This window comes from Crocodylus porosus, unplaced genomic scaffold, assembly GCF_001723895.1.
Source record: "Crocodylus porosus isolate Cpor-Errol unplaced genomic scaffold, CroPor_comp1, whole genome shotgun sequence".
Classification (NCBI taxonomy): Eukaryota; Metazoa; Chordata; order Crocodylia; family Crocodylidae; genus Crocodylus; species Crocodylus porosus.
The window spans coordinates 44,901,289-44,916,702 of NW_017728931.1; the positions used below are offsets into that span (position 1 = coordinate 44,901,289).

Sequence of the window (15,414 nt, forward strand, 5' to 3'; positions counted from 1 at the left end):
TCACTGGGGCCCTACCCGCACAGTGCAGGGCAGGGTGACAGCCCCAGCAGCACCAGCTTGGGGCCTGCTGCCCCCCGCTGCCCTGTGCTGCCCAGAGGGACTCAGTCAGGAAGCCCTGGAGCCCCCCCACCCCACAGCCCCTGCTTGGTAAGTAGAGACTTTTTTTCTTTTCTTTCTTTCTTTAAGTGCTGGAGTTTGGCTTGAGGGGGCAGTCATAGGGGAGTGGGGGTGCAAGTGGGGAATGGGGCTAGGCGGTCAGCCATTAGGGGGCGTGCAGGAGTAGGGGGGTGAGGCAGCGCAGCAATCCAGGGAGCTGGGGGAGCAAGCAGGGGTAGGGCATGTGGGCCCCTGTGGGGGGGCTGTAACCCCTAATGGGGGGCTATAATCACTGTCTCACACTCTCTCTCCCTCTCTTTATAGTGGTCTTTTGTTCAGATTGTGGAGGAACATGGATTTGGGGGTATTTTACAGAGTGACTTTGGGATTTTTTTTCAGGGATTTTTCAGTTTTCGAATAGGGAACACCAGAATTCCTGCTAGGGAGGCCAGTGGCAAGACCCTGCTTGCTCAGAGTTGGCACCTTGGACCCAGCTGGCTGTGGCTGACCTCCTGGCCAATTGGCCAGGAGGACATGCTTTGACAGTTCAAAGCAGGCCACCACACCCAGAACATCTTCCAGCAATAGCTGCCCAGATGGCCAGGCAGGGGGCACACATGGCAGTAGCACCACACAGAGGCCAACCCTGCAGCCACAGCCCACTGGCAGCTGACCCAGAGGGGCAGATGCCCCATCCAGCTTCTGGCAGGTGCGCAACAGGTCGCAGCTGGGCAGCAGCCCCCACTGCCAGGCGGCTGCAGTGGGTACAGGGAACTTTCAGGGCTTCTTCAGCAGTCCAGCTGGCACAAGGGGTAATGTCCCCAGGTACTAAGTGGCTGGGCCCCAGAAGCTCCTGAGAGTGAGTAGCCCTGAAGCTACTTTCCAAGGCAGCTTTTTGTACTGCTGGGGCCAAGACAGGAACTTGCCCCAGGCTCTAGCTCCTCCTGGCTGCAGATCGGGGAGGAGCCAGGCAGAGTTATTTTGCCCCAAGTGGCACAATTTGCTCCACAACAAAGTGCATGTCCAAGCATGTGTGCGGAGGCAAAAAGCCCCGGCTCAAATTTGTACCACTTCTGTTTCAGCTCCTGCAAATGCACGTGATTGCATGGAGCCCATTCAGATTTGATAGTTTTACACATACCTCTCAGTCACTTTGTCTAGATGTCAATGACTACACAGAATACAAGACAGTGAAAAATAACCATCATGGTCACCATTTGCCATTTCCAGCATCTCAGAACACTAACTCTGTCCATCCCTTATCTTCCTACCATCTTTCTGCTGCAATTTTGATATATATTCATATATCAAAATATACACACACATACAGAGACATCGTTCTACAACCAAAACAAATGCAATTGTTTCTGTGGTAAAAAAGAAAACTAAATAAACTCCATAAAATGGAGAAAACACATTATTCTCACTTTTGCCCTATTAAATTAAAAATGGTGGTAGAGTTCACATTAAAATGCTCATCTCTGATCCAAGACTAAACATGGCAAAATTTGATCTCAGAAAAGAAGCTTGTGGAGTGATCACAAAGTCCTGGTTTTCCAAACCCACCAGACAGCAATTGGTGGGGGGGGGCACTAATAAACATTGGACAGTCCCTTGTTGGGGAGCCAGATAGCAACCCACACTATGGCTGCATTTTTCTTTCCCTTACACTTAGTTTCAGACCCCTCTTTTCCCCTCCCTACCTTGCCCCTGCTGCTATGAAAGGTAGAATCATGTGAAAATAGGGGGAAGCATTAGAGATACTGACTTTTTGAAGAACACATGGGAAGTAGTAAAATATTTACCTCAAATATGCGCAGAACTTTAGCCAGTGCCCCAACTTCTTCTTTCAGAGAGAAGATCAAAGAGATGAAGCTACTTTCATTTGTGTGTTCTTCGATGTACATAGACTCCTGAAAGATAAAAGAATAGAGGGGAATAGACTGGAAATATAAGGCTCAGTGCCGCTCTGCAGTAAGTCCTCCATCAACACAAAGGGAATCTAAAGCTGCTCTGAACAGACATCTGAGGAACCCGCTCCAGGACAGAAGGTGTATCAAGCCAGAGCTGAAATATACTCTGGCCTTGCTGGAGTGGTTTCTTTCTGTGGGCCTGCTGGGATGATAAACTGGTACATCAAACTAGTACTGGGTTTGGAGCTGGGGAAGAAGAGCAGTAAGAAGACCGCATAGCATTTCTATCCTGCCTTATCTCTCAAATACCATTAAATTATTAAGCTCAAAAATTACTTATTTAGCTTTGGTGCACCTGAAAATATGAACTGTTAATATGAGCACCTTTTCATCTGCTGTGAAAAGATATTATTTTAGGTTTTTGTTTCATTCAATGAGCCCCTTAAGATTCAGCACAGCTACAAATCAAGGTGGTCTTATTGAGAGAGCCAGTATTATGACCTTACTTGGTTCTGTTGAATCGCAATGGGTAAAAAAGTTAAAAGAATGTTGTTGCAACTGTAAAGACCTTCCTGTGAATAAAAACAAGGTGACAAGATATGCTTTCATTTATACAGTATCATAACTAGAGGTGGGCAAGAGGGATATCTGCCTCAGGCATAAAGTGCCCAAAATCACTCCCCTTCCCATGAAATCCATGCCCTGACAGCATACCCATGACCCATGCTGGGAACAGTCCCAAGTGGCTGCCACTGCTGCTTTAAGAGCAACAGGTAGGGTGGGCCATGCCCACATGGTGGCAACAGCAGCTTAGCAAAGACTGTGTAGGAGATCCTGGAATAGGCAAGACTGCTGCCCTCCCTAGCTCTTGCATCCCAACCCCACTCTCAGATGTGCATGCTCACCCCCCCCGCAGCTCGGCCATAGGGTTTGCCCCGGGCATCAACTCTGCTTGTTACACCACTGCATTAGTGTTTCTTAATAACTCCTATTTTATCAAGTTCTGCTTCCTTCAATTATTAAGAAAGACATGTTAGGACATCTAGCTTTTATGGTACTTACTGGTTCCCATTATCATAGTATACAAGTACCTCGCAATAATTTAATGTATTTACTCTCATAACATACCTATGAGGAAGGAAATATCTGTTATCCCCATTTTACAGATGAGGAACTGAAGCGTAAGAAACTAAGGGCCAGATTTTCAAATGTGCCTAAAGATACCGAAGAGCACCTAGTGGGATTTTCAAAACACATATATCACCTACTGATTTCAGCAGAAGCTAGATGCCTTAAGAACTTCTGAAGCTCCAACAGGGCTTCTACCTGAAAACACCTTGAAATTCATCTGACCCAAGGGGCATGTCTACACAGCCTTCCTCCTGATGCCACTGGCTAATTAAGCCTCACCCATTCAAGCACACCAGAGACCTACACAGAATAGGTAAACTACACAGAATAGGTATCTCAGTTACACACCTAAATATGAACTCCAGGGTTACACAGGAAGTCTGTGGCAAAACAGGGAACTGAACCCCAGTGCCATAAGCCCCTGGGTAGCACCTAAATTGCTGATTTATCCTTTCCATTTCTCTTTGCAATGTTATTCAGGGTTGTATTTTCTGGGTCACATTGTAGCTTTATTTCTCACACCAAACTCCTGGTTAAATTCATATATACATAATAGTGCCAGGATATACAAAAGACTAATTCGGCAGCAAAAGGAGCAACCAGCTTCCTACTTGTACCCAAATAGAAAAGATGGTTCTTTGCAGGACTGTATTTCCTCATTACACACAGAACAATGATCTTTAAAAACAAACAAACAAACAAAAAAACCCTGCTGTTATTTTGCCAAATAATCTTTTCTCATGCTATTAGCATGAGAACTATAATTGCGAGAGGTGGATCTCTGCCTAGTTCTACTCCGTGTGGGCCACTAAAATGACCTTAATGGGGCTGGTATAGACAGTAAAAACTGTTGAACAGAGGCTGGTTATTTTTTCCTTCTGTGTTCAATATTTGCTCTGCACCTAGCACAGTGATATCCTTTAGCCAGAACTAGGACCCCTAGGCAGTATGATAATGCTATAGCACCTTTTGACTAAGGTTTTCAAATCACCTTGCAATTAATAACCACAAACATATCACAACACTCTTAGGCAACAGGTAATGGATAGACAGTGGTCATTAACGGTTTAAAACAGCAAATGTTTAATAGCATAGGGCAGGACTACTTAAAAGTTTAGGATGGAAAGAAAAGAATACCACTGCCAAAACAAACTGCTGGAAGAATTTGGATGCAGTTACAACTGATGAACATTAGTCTAATTAAGATTTGGCTACAAGGATTAGCAATCTTAATCTTATAGGCACTGTCATTAGCCCTGCAATAAATACAAATGGTCAGGACATGTGCTTTACATTTCACATGAAAGGTAGAACCTCAGCTGGCACCTCCATAACTGTTGGCAGTATATCGAAGTGCTGGTTTTATGTAGAGCTAGAATGAATACTGGCACCGGTCAAGCTGTCAGCACCACATCCTGCAACATTTATCTGTTCTCTGAGGTGATGTATCCAACTATTGATCCATTCCTGCCTAAGTTACCAAGGCTGAGGGAGAGGGCAATAAACTGTGATATGGTGTCCAGCTAATGAAAGACATTCACTCATGAAGCAATCATGTAACTAAATGATGAAACTGTTCGGTTCAAAAAGGCAAAACAAATATCCAGAGTCTGGCCAAGTCAATGAGGTTTCAGTTAGTCAATAAAAAGCATGGTCTTTCTGAAATGGTAGCACCAGATGGCTTTGATGTTCTGCACGCAAGGTCCCTTGGAAAATAAATAGGAACTTATTACACACAAAAAACTGAAAACAGAGTTATTACATGAATGTCCGGCAAATATAGTCAGCATTTGATTTTAATAAACTTTGTTTTAAACAGTTTCAAACTCAGTCAACTTTGCCATTGAAGTGCTCTTTTAAGCCAGTGGTGCTCATCATTTTGGTCCTGTGGGCCAACTGGGTGGTGTGGGGCTAGTCCATAGGCCAAATCCAGACTGTACAGCTTCTGCCCAGTCCTGCATGCTGGGATTAGGGCCCTGGGACTCTGCACCACCTCCGTCTAGCCCCACCTCCATCTGCTAGGATCAGAACTCTGGGACTGGCACATTGTCTCTGTCAGGCTCTGTGCTCTGGAATTGGCACCCTGAGGTCCCATGATGCCCTCTGCAATGCCCCATGCCTGGAGTTTGGTGCTCAGGGGCCTGAATTGCCCTATCCCAGCCCTGTAATGGGATCACACCAGGTTCTGCACCGCCCTGTGCTCTAGATCCAACACACAGGCCAGGGCCCTGCAAGACTCCCCACAGACCCATGGGAAGCCCCATGGGCTGAATGACAAAGCACCAGGGGCTAGATCTGGCCCACGGACCAGGGGTTGAACATCCCTGTTTTAAGCAAATGTCCCACATTAGAGCACTGCACTGGTCTCCATCACAGGTTTACATGAACATATATAGCAAAGAGGAAAGTGAGAGTTCAACACCTACACAGTATATAGTCAGAGGCACAAATCCTGCAAAGCAGCTACAAGGTACTTTTTAGACCATGTGACTTTAAACTCTGCCCCTAGAAATTCTAACCCAAACCCTGATACATTCTGTTTTGTTCCTGACTTTAATTTATTGAATCAAAATGTTTTTTGAACAACTTTTCCATTAAAGAGGCTTTTCTGCTCTTCTGAAAAAGTAAATTTGTAGTTCACATAATCAGATATATTACAATAGACTATGACACTAATCCTGGAAGCATTCTGTCTGTAGATTTCTTCCACATGTCTCATGCTTCACTTTATACTTATAAGTGGACCAGCTAACCTCAGGAAAACTACTCATGAATTAAGAGTTTTTGCCTTAATCATCTGCAAAATGGGGAGATGAAATGCTTTTTTTTTCATTGTAGAACAGGTGTCCATCTTCTGAGGCTGGGTGCTATGAATAAGAAATACACCAAAGCAAACACACCAGTCATAAAGCCTTGAGAAATAAGTATGACCACAGTTTTTGTCTGCACTTATTTATGCTGCATTTCCTATCTTTTTAATTCTTTATTCTAGGCACAGCAAATCTGGTACAGTTTTCCTTTTATTAACACAAGTAACAGTTCACTCTCTCACAACTGAATAGATCATGTATATGTCTCATTGGCTAATGAGATCAAGCCCTCTACAGCATGCTATAAATCCACAGGATGAAATAGGATAATATTTTCAAAAGCACTTACACAATTTAGGACAGAGTAAAAGTGACTTGGACATTTTGGGGGCCTATGTCTCTAACTTTTGAAAGTGGAGTTTGATTTTCTAAGTCACTGAGAAACACACTTTTTAATGTACTATGGATTTCAACTGGAATTAAGATTTCATTTCGAATTAGGTAACTAAATGCCTTTAAAAACCTGATCCCCAGCTGTTCTTGAAAATGTTGCCACAATCTTCTCTTGGCTTCTTTTTGAAAATATATGCAACTTTTTTTTTTTTTAGCAATTCTGCCCTGACTTTAGTCATCTTTCACTAGGGCAAATGAGTAGAGAATTTGGTTCTAATATTTCATCTGCAGCATTAATCATAGAATACTTCTGTCACTTTCTTGTACCGTAAATATAATGTTCACAGTTGACCGGGGGGCATTGCATTCTGAAACTATGCTTTCAATGTTGGAATGTTAAAATTGGAATTTTAAAAAGAGCATGTACAGCCTTAACCCTCTTTATCACAATAAGTACATTCTTTTTCTGACATACATATGGAATCCTCCCTAATTTGTTCCTGATCTACTCTTTTCTTCTTCTATATGCTGTATATATACAAATACTTTTGGTAAGGTTTTATGACTTTGCTCTAACATCTCTCCTCTGTTTTATTGTTAGCCAGATTTTTTTTGTTATTCTGGCACATCTGTAAATACAATTTACAATAAACAGCAAATCCATTGCCAAAAGGAAGACTGTGCAGAGTACACGCTGCACCGGCTAAAACAGCAACCTTGTTTCATTACAACACATAGGTGGATAATACCCAGTGTCTCATCAAAAGATGTACAATGACAGGGGCACAAAGTATGTGGGAAAAGGACTCATCCTTCTACCTCCAAGAGTGGTATATTTTCACCTGCTGGGCTAAGAACACCTGTCAATGCCACACTACTTACCAGGAAGGGGTCTCCATTCATTTTGTAGTGTTCTGCCTCCATGTTGAAAAGCCAATAACACTCAGGCTGAAATGCCCTCTTCTTTCAGGAGTAAAAGCCTTCTGACCTTACCAGGTCTGACAGAGCTGTACTGTGCAAAGGCATTTAAATCACAGAAGGCAAGGCAGGTCCGTCCCCTTCTCACTCCTTTCTTGTTCCCTCCTCCTTCCCAGCTGAGAGTGGGCAGATGAGGGGGCGTTTTCCATACACACCCCTATCCCACCCCCCACCCACTTCTGGCACGAGGGGTATGAACAGTTACATGAATACAGTAGGAGCAGTGGAGTTCAAATCTCTCCAGAAGTGTCATTTAGCTAATACTCCTTTAGCATCTGGTCTCTGTCTGTGACTATTGTGGGTGGCATGGTCTGAATTAAGATTCTTCCTTTCAGAATAACATTGCATGCTCTTGTAGTTGTATGAAGCAAAGTTAAGCAGTTTCCATTCCATATCCTTGGTTATTTGAGTGGTAATTGTACAGTATATAACAACAGACAGGGTTTACACTTGGATCTATTTTAATAAGCAAGTCAGCCCAGGGAGGTAATCCAGAGAGACCACAGTGCCCTGGACATAAAGAAAAGCCACAAGGGCAGAGGAGATAGACGAAGAGAACTATGACAGCTGAAAGGAACAGAGTAATGATGGGGCAGCAGCAGAACAATCAGAAGAACCAAATGGGGCATGTATGACTTCAGGCATTAAAAAAAAGGCTGCAAAAGGAACTAAAAAAGAGAACTCTGAGTGCCTCTAAAGACGGTCAGTAATGGGGGCTGCAATGAACTGCACAGAACAAAGTTAGAGAAGAAGTATATTGGGAAGGGCGAAGAGATGCTCTAGATTTGAAGCACAGCATAAGGAGGAATAAGAAACAGCAGGCTGACCTATCCTATGTGGAAACTGGGGTAAAGGTTGAGCTGTACACCAACACAAGCCACACTGAAGTAGAAAACTTCAACCTATTTATCTAGTGAAGACAAGTCCTTTGGAATGAAGGAATTGCTTCACTACCCCTTTATCCACCAGAAATAGTTGGGCTGGATGCATGCTAGAGATAAATTAACTCCAATTACTTCTGCTTAAAAGTTTGATACATGCTAGCTCTAAATTCACCGTCCAGTGCAGGGTGTCAAAGGCCTGCAGGAAGGCAACAGCCCTGGACTTCAGGAAGGCAGATTTCAATGAGGTAAGGAGACTAGTCAGGGAGGCACTGAGGTCCCAGAGGGGAGTGGAGTTGGGAGTCCAGGAAGAGTAGTCGTTCCTTAAGGAGACGATCCTCTAAGCCCGAAGGGTGACAATCCCCATGAGGATCAAAGGGGGCAGGAGTGCTCAAAAGCTCACCAAAAGCATCCACGAGCATCTCAAAGCTAAAAAGGAGGCGTACACCCAATGGAAGGGAGGGGCCATCACCAGGGACGATTATACCTCCATTGCCTGAGATTGTAGGGGGACTGTTAGGAAGGCTAAGGTGGAGATGGAACTGGGACTAGCAACCCGGATCAAGGATAACTAGAAGTCCTTTATTAAATATATAGGGGAGAAAAAGAAGGTACCGGGTAACATAAAGCTTCTGCAGGATACGCTAGGAAATCTGCTTGTCACACCAGACGAAAAAGCTAACCTCTTTAACAATTTCTTTGCCTCCATCTTTTTGAGCAGGGACCGGGACATCCCCACCACTGGGATCCCTGATGGACCCAGGGGAGGCGCTGCCAGGCCGAGGGTCAGTGAGGACCTAGTCAGGGAATTTTTGGTGGGTCTAGATGTGTTGTGTTCAAGTCAGCAGGTCCTGACGATCTCCACCCCAGAGTGCTGAGGGAATTAGCAGAGGTCATTGGGGGACACCTGGCACAGCTTTACGAGCATGCATGGTGCTCTGGCAAGGTGCTGGAGGACTGGAAAAGGTCCAATGTGGTCCCATTTTTCAAAAAAGGGAGGAAGGAGGACCCAGGAAACTACAGGCCCATTAGTCTTACCTCAGTCCTGGAGAAGCTCTTTGAGAAAATTATCCAGGAGCACATCTGCAAGGGACCAGCCGGGGAGATTATGCTTAGGGGCAACCGACATGGGTTCATTCAAGGCAGGTCCTGTCAGACCAACCTGGTGGCCTTCTACGACTAGGTCACAAAATCCTTGGACGCAGGTGTCACGGTGGACATAGTCTTTCTGGACTTTAGGAAGGCCTTCGACACTCTCATCCCATTCTCATTAAGAAATTAGGCGACTGTGGCATAGATGCCTACACAGTCAGATGGGTCACAAATTGGCTGGAGGGCCGCACCCAGAGAGTGGTGGGGGATGGGTCTTATTCAACCTGGAGGGATGTAGGCAGTGGGGTTCCCCAGGGCTCGGTCCTTGGGCCCACACTATTCGACATCTTCATCAGCAACTTGGACGAGGGGGTGAAAAGCACCTTGTTCAAATTCACAGCTGACACTAAGATGTGGGGAGAAGTGGGCACGCTGGAGGAGAGGAACAGGCTGCAACTAGATCTAGACAGGTTACAGGGATGGGTGGATGAGAATAGAATGGGATTCAACACTGACAAGTGCAAGGTGATGCACCTGGGGAGGAAGAACCAGCAGTATACCTACAAGCTGGGAAACTCCTTTCTCATTAGTGCAGAGGCAGAAAAGGATCTTGGAGTCACTACTGATTCCAAAATGAACATGGGCCGCCAATGTGGGGACGCAGTCAAGAAGGCCAATTGTATCTTGTCATGCATCCACAGATGCAACTCAAGCAGGTCCAAGGAGGTGATACTCCCCCTCTATGCAACACTGGCCAGGCCGCAGTTGGAGTACTGCATCCGGTTCCGGGCACCGCACTTCAGGAGGGATGAGGACAGCATCAAGAGGGTCCAGAGGAGGACCACTCGCATAATCAGAGAGCAACAAGGTAGGACCTATGAAGAGAGACTATGGGACCTGAACCTGTTCAGCCTACAAAAGAAGGCTGAGAGGGGATCTGGTGGCCACCTACAAACTTGCCAAGGGGGACAAGCAGGCAGTGGCAGAGTCCCTGTTCCCTCAAGCACTACCGTGAGTAACAAGGAACAATGGCCATAGCTGACTGAGAGTAGATTCAGGCTAGATATCAGGAGGCGCTGCTTCACAGTCAGGGTGGCTAGGAGCTGGAACCAACTTCCTAGGGAAGTGGTGCTTCCCCTACCCTGGGGAACTTCAAAAGGAGGCTAGATAGACACCTAGCTGGGGTCACTTGACCCCAGCATTCTTTCCTGCCCATGGCAGGGGGTCGGACTTGATGATCTGCTCAGGTCCCTTCCAACCCTACCAACTATGAAATCACTGCCAATTACTTCTGCTTTAAAATTCTAATAAGTGCTAACTCTAATGGATCACATTTTGACACCCCAATTTAACATCCCAGTATGACTTTGAAAACTAATGGAACTACTTACAGAGAACTTGAGCACAGCTTGTGCTAATAATAAGAGCACGGGGGTCATAATTGCCATTATTTACTGCACAAGGAGCTTCCAAAGTTAAATGACACTTTGGGTACTGCAAATGCTTCTTCCTTAGGGCATATATTTCTATGGTCTTTTGGTGGATATGAGCAATACAAGACATGGTCTTCCAATATGTATAGCAACCTCCCACCATGACCTAAAGGGTCAGGCTCTACAGTCCCATGCATATACACACAGGAGTACAAGAGCCCATGCTGATACCAGGACTGGGGATTAGGATGCCTGTTTACCTTCTGTCTTTTTATGGCTTGTTTTGATTTGGGGAAGCAGTGAGGTTGTGGAGGGACTGGGGAAAAGAGAGGAACAGTAATTGCAATTACCTAGTGTGATTCCCATAAAGTGAAACTGTTCTCCTTGAGTCATTTAGAGAGCAAGCTCTTCAGAGCAAGAACCTTTATTTTCTTGTTCTTTGCTCATGCAATACATAACACAGAAAGGTTGTGTCCCACAAGTGAGGTTCTGAGGCACTGCTTCAATACAAATAAATAAAAGACAGGGGTGCTAACAATAATAACAAACCTATCCAGTGGAAAGAACAGGACTCCTCTTGTATCTCTGGTGCTGCCCCATATCCTGCAGCAGCTGCACTGCATGTGGATTGGGCGCATGGAGCAGGGCACTGCTAGAGCAGAGAGGCTGGAGGTTTTTGCCTAGCAGAAGAGGTAAGGATCAAGCCACAGTGTTAGAAGCATACCGAATCATAGAAAAGCAGGGCTGGAAGGGACCTCCCTGCTCACCAGACCTCTAGTGGCAAGTCACAGCTGTGCAGGTAGGAGAAAGTCAGAGAAGGTTTCTAGACTAAAGCTTTGACTGTTTCAAACTCCAACCTAGCACTAAACCAAACAACATTTGTGTAGCTCAAAGTACAATGTGTAATAAGACCCTAACTGTAGTTCAAAATAATGCATGGTCATGACAAAACTTCTTTTTCACTTCGCTGATTTGTTCATATCTCTTTCCTCTGCTCTTTCTCCTTTTTCCCTGTCTTTTGATCTTTTTCCTCTTCTTTTGCCTCAGGGATACCTTTAGTCTAGCTTTCTTCTTCCTTCCTTTCTTCCCTTAGCTTTCCCTCTTTCTTAAGCCCTCCTCATATACTACCCATACAGCACTCAGGCTAAAAATTACTCATTCAAAATCCTCGCAATAACTTGTAATTTTTCCCCACACGTTGTCTTGTCAATTTACACTGTAAACCTTCTGTAGCAGAGACCCAGGTTTTCACCTGGGTATCACAATGAGGCCCAGAGCTCCACTGGAGCCTCACGGTATTATAGTAACACAAATAATAATGATATCACCAATATGTTGCTACCAGTCCTCCAGATCCCTAAAGTCAGCCTAAGCCTTGAGGGGTAGCTTTGTAACAAGAATGTTTTTTTCTAGAGGGAAACAAGTATCAAGTAACGGCTCCTTGCTAGTAGTGAGTGTCATAGTCCCGTCTTGCTTTGGGTTGACCAACTGTGCTGTGACTTTTGCGACGGCAAAAATTTACCCAGGCATCACTCTAACTCCATTATCAGGAAAAACAGTATGTTTTAACAACAGCCACCCTGATTAGTCACTGACCAAATCAGAGTCCAGGTCACCCTACCCTTAGTCAAACTGAGTTACCAAGTTGGCTTGCTGGGTCTTGGTCAGGTCTGACAGATTTTTCTGCTGGGTTTCAGCTGGACCCTTGGTCTGGTTTCCTAGGTCAGCCCTGAGTCATGAGTTCCAGAAATCCTTTGCCCTGTTCTCTTTCTAGCACCTGCAACACTATAATTCCATGCATCCCAACCATGTTGGACACCAGTAGTACCATGTGTCTACTCCAAGCTATCCTACAGTTCCTAAAGAGAGGCCTCCTGTCCCTGGGCTCCGGTCATTCTCATATGCAACATGGTGCAAGCTCATGGGTGCCCCATATCTTGGCTTCTCTCTGCCTGCTGCATCCCTGTTTTGTAGAGTGGGAACTGACACCTCCAGTGTGGAGCTTCATACTGCTGAGCCAGGTACATGAGTAAAAAAGTGTTATGTGATTGGTTTCTACACCACTTTTGTTCTCCTCTCCTGTTTCGCTTGTTGTCTCTATTCCTTCTTAACCTGCCATCCTCTGATTGCTTGAAGATTGTTCATAGGAGATGGAAGTGCATCATAATGTCAGGGTACTTCAGCTTAGACATATAATGACATACCTCCCAGGTAGGCGTGCAACAAACACAGAAGGAGAGGCAAGGCAGGGCAGGATTTCCAATCCAAAATTAATTCATAGGACCAGCTATGCTGCTGCTATAATTTGGCAGTGCTCCTTTTCAAAATCCTATGGAAATATAACAATTTACAACAGTTGAAGATTTGGAAAAATATTGTTGTTGCTTCCAAGGGCCTGCCTGTTCCTACCATAACACGAGTCAAATAACCATACATCTATCTAGTGAATTTAAACTTCATGTGGCTTTTATTCATACTGTCAGTCAAGCAATCAGACTGGCTGGCAGCAGGGATAGTACAAAGTTAAACACAAATCCAAACTGTGTGCCTATTCCACATGGGAGGATCAAGGATTTTGAAATAAGAGATGCAGACGGTGTGGCATCATCACATAAACCATTTTTCTTCAGTTAAAAAGAAAGTAGATGATTTACTAACATACTAGGAGAACTAGCACTATATTATTCAGTTTAAAATCAAAGCAAAAACAAATATAATTATTGCTTCCTTTATACTTATAAGCAGACCAACTAAACGATCTAATATGCTAGATATGTATAAAGTTGAAAAAAACCACAACAAACTAGGCAAAATATTGTCAAAAGATATTGTGTCATTAGTCCTGTAGTTGTTACAATTAACTATTCACCTCTAATTCAGATTCATAAAAAAGAGCCTTCTTGAGCATTTTGACAGTGCCTCCTCTGCTTCACTGTCAGTCATTTCCACATTAGAGTTAATTTTACCATACCTGAGTGGAGTTTTCCAGCTAGAGCTAAAAACAGTCTGCAGAGCTGTGAAATAGGAGAAAGACATTACCGGGCAAGACTTACAGACAGCAAAAACTTGCAGAAGAAAGGATAAGTCGCACAGTGGAACATCGATACCATTAAAAAGGTTGGAAGCTCATTAACCTTCTGGAGTAGAGAGAAATCAGCCTGAATCAGGGAGATGACTGTAAGCCATGAAGTCAATTAACTTTCTCAGCACTTCCTCAATAGAAATGCAGCTACCTCTCCCAGGAGTTGACTTAAAAATTTGGGTGGGGCAAGAATTGAAGGGGATGTAACTGCACCCCCCTGGATCCACCCTTGCTATTCCAACCTTTTTATACACTAGAAGTGCTAATATCAAGCATGCATGATTGGCCATCTTACAATTTGCTGATTCATGAATGTATTTAAGAACAGTATTCCTATATACCTTTCACATGCACTATGCCAGGATTGGTACTGATACAATCTCAGAAAGTTCTTGAATAGAGTCCAAATGCTTCGATGAATCCTGTTGCCTGTTGTGGCACTTTAGACCTCTTGCTTTTTACTCCTACTTTTCCAGACCTGTCCCATAGCCTATATATTCTAGTCCTTCTTTCTTTTCTTTGATTACTTCTAGCCTGTTTTGTTTGACATCTATTCTGTTTTGTTTTTTGGTTGAGTTGTTTTGGTGTTGCTCTAGTCTCCTTAATTAATATCGCAACCATATTACAATGATAGTGGCTACAGTTTGAATCCCCACGAAAATTAAACTTAACGTCCTAACTGGGTAGTTTTACATTTTTACCACAACATGAGAAAATCATTTTTTCACAACTACTTGTTCCTTTTGCCACTGGATGAGGTTAAATATTGGCAACAACATTTCTATAACTTATTAATGAGGTTCTTTCAACATAACACTCCATGATGGGGAAAAACAATGCAGGAATCACACAGGAAAGATTTACTGGCATAACCATCTTCCCCTGCAGAGTGCTGACACTGACATTAAGCAGGAAACCATGAGTCCTGATCTGGATCACATCTATTACATCAGGTTCCTGGGCAGGTTTCTATCCCTCTGGTGAAGTTGTGGTATTTCAAAGCTCTTGCAGTGTCTCTGAGCCATAACATCACCTTACCCAGATGTGTTTGCATCAGTCAGGCCCAATCTCTTTTGACACATTCATGTGTCACTATTTTGCACCCAATATACAGCATACAACTCATACAGCTAGTAACAATCAGCTTCTTCATAATATGCCCAATTAACTTCAAGCTGACTTTGTGACCACCTTCATGCTTGGGTAGTGTTGAACCTTGACTACTGTCCCCATACTGTTTACATTAAATACCTTTTGGGGGGTTTCTGCCCATAGGGGAATTCCCAGGAATGGTGGCCCCATCCTCTTGGCTGCCAATCATAAGTACTTATTCTACAGATCTACCATCCCTTTTCTTTGTAATTGCCTTAATCAGAGAGCTGTTGATTAATCATAGACCTCATCTCACTCCAACTCTCTCATTCTACTACCAGTAATTAGATGATTAGCTGGTTGCCATGGGTCACACATGAAATAGTTTAAGAGCCACTACACTTAAAGGGTGGGGGTGGGGGAATGTAAATGTTCCAAAATTGAATAAAGTAAAAAAAAAAAAATTCAAGGAAGGCAAGCTCCTGTCCTGGAGATGTGACACCACCATCTTCT

At 44.1% G+C, this 15,414-nt stretch overlaps 1 protein-coding gene across 1 annotated transcript in view; it reads right to left on the reverse strand.

Moving 5' to 3' along the window:
• PAH (phenylalanine hydroxylase) overlaps positions 1 to 7,413 on the reverse strand; it is a 55,294-nt gene extending 47,881 nt beyond the window's left edge. The window contains exons 1-2 of the mRNA XM_019544753.1: positions 7,226 to 7,413; positions 1,902 to 2,009 (exon numbers count right to left, since the gene is read on the reverse strand). Of these exons, the coding sequence (XP_019400298.1) occupies positions 1,902 to 2,009; positions 7,226 to 7,267 (150 nt within the window). The 5' untranslated portion in view covers positions 7,268 to 7,413. The remainder of the gene's footprint in view (positions 1 to 1,901; positions 2,010 to 7,225) is intronic.
• Positions 7,414 to 15,414: the final 8,001 nt, after the last annotated feature.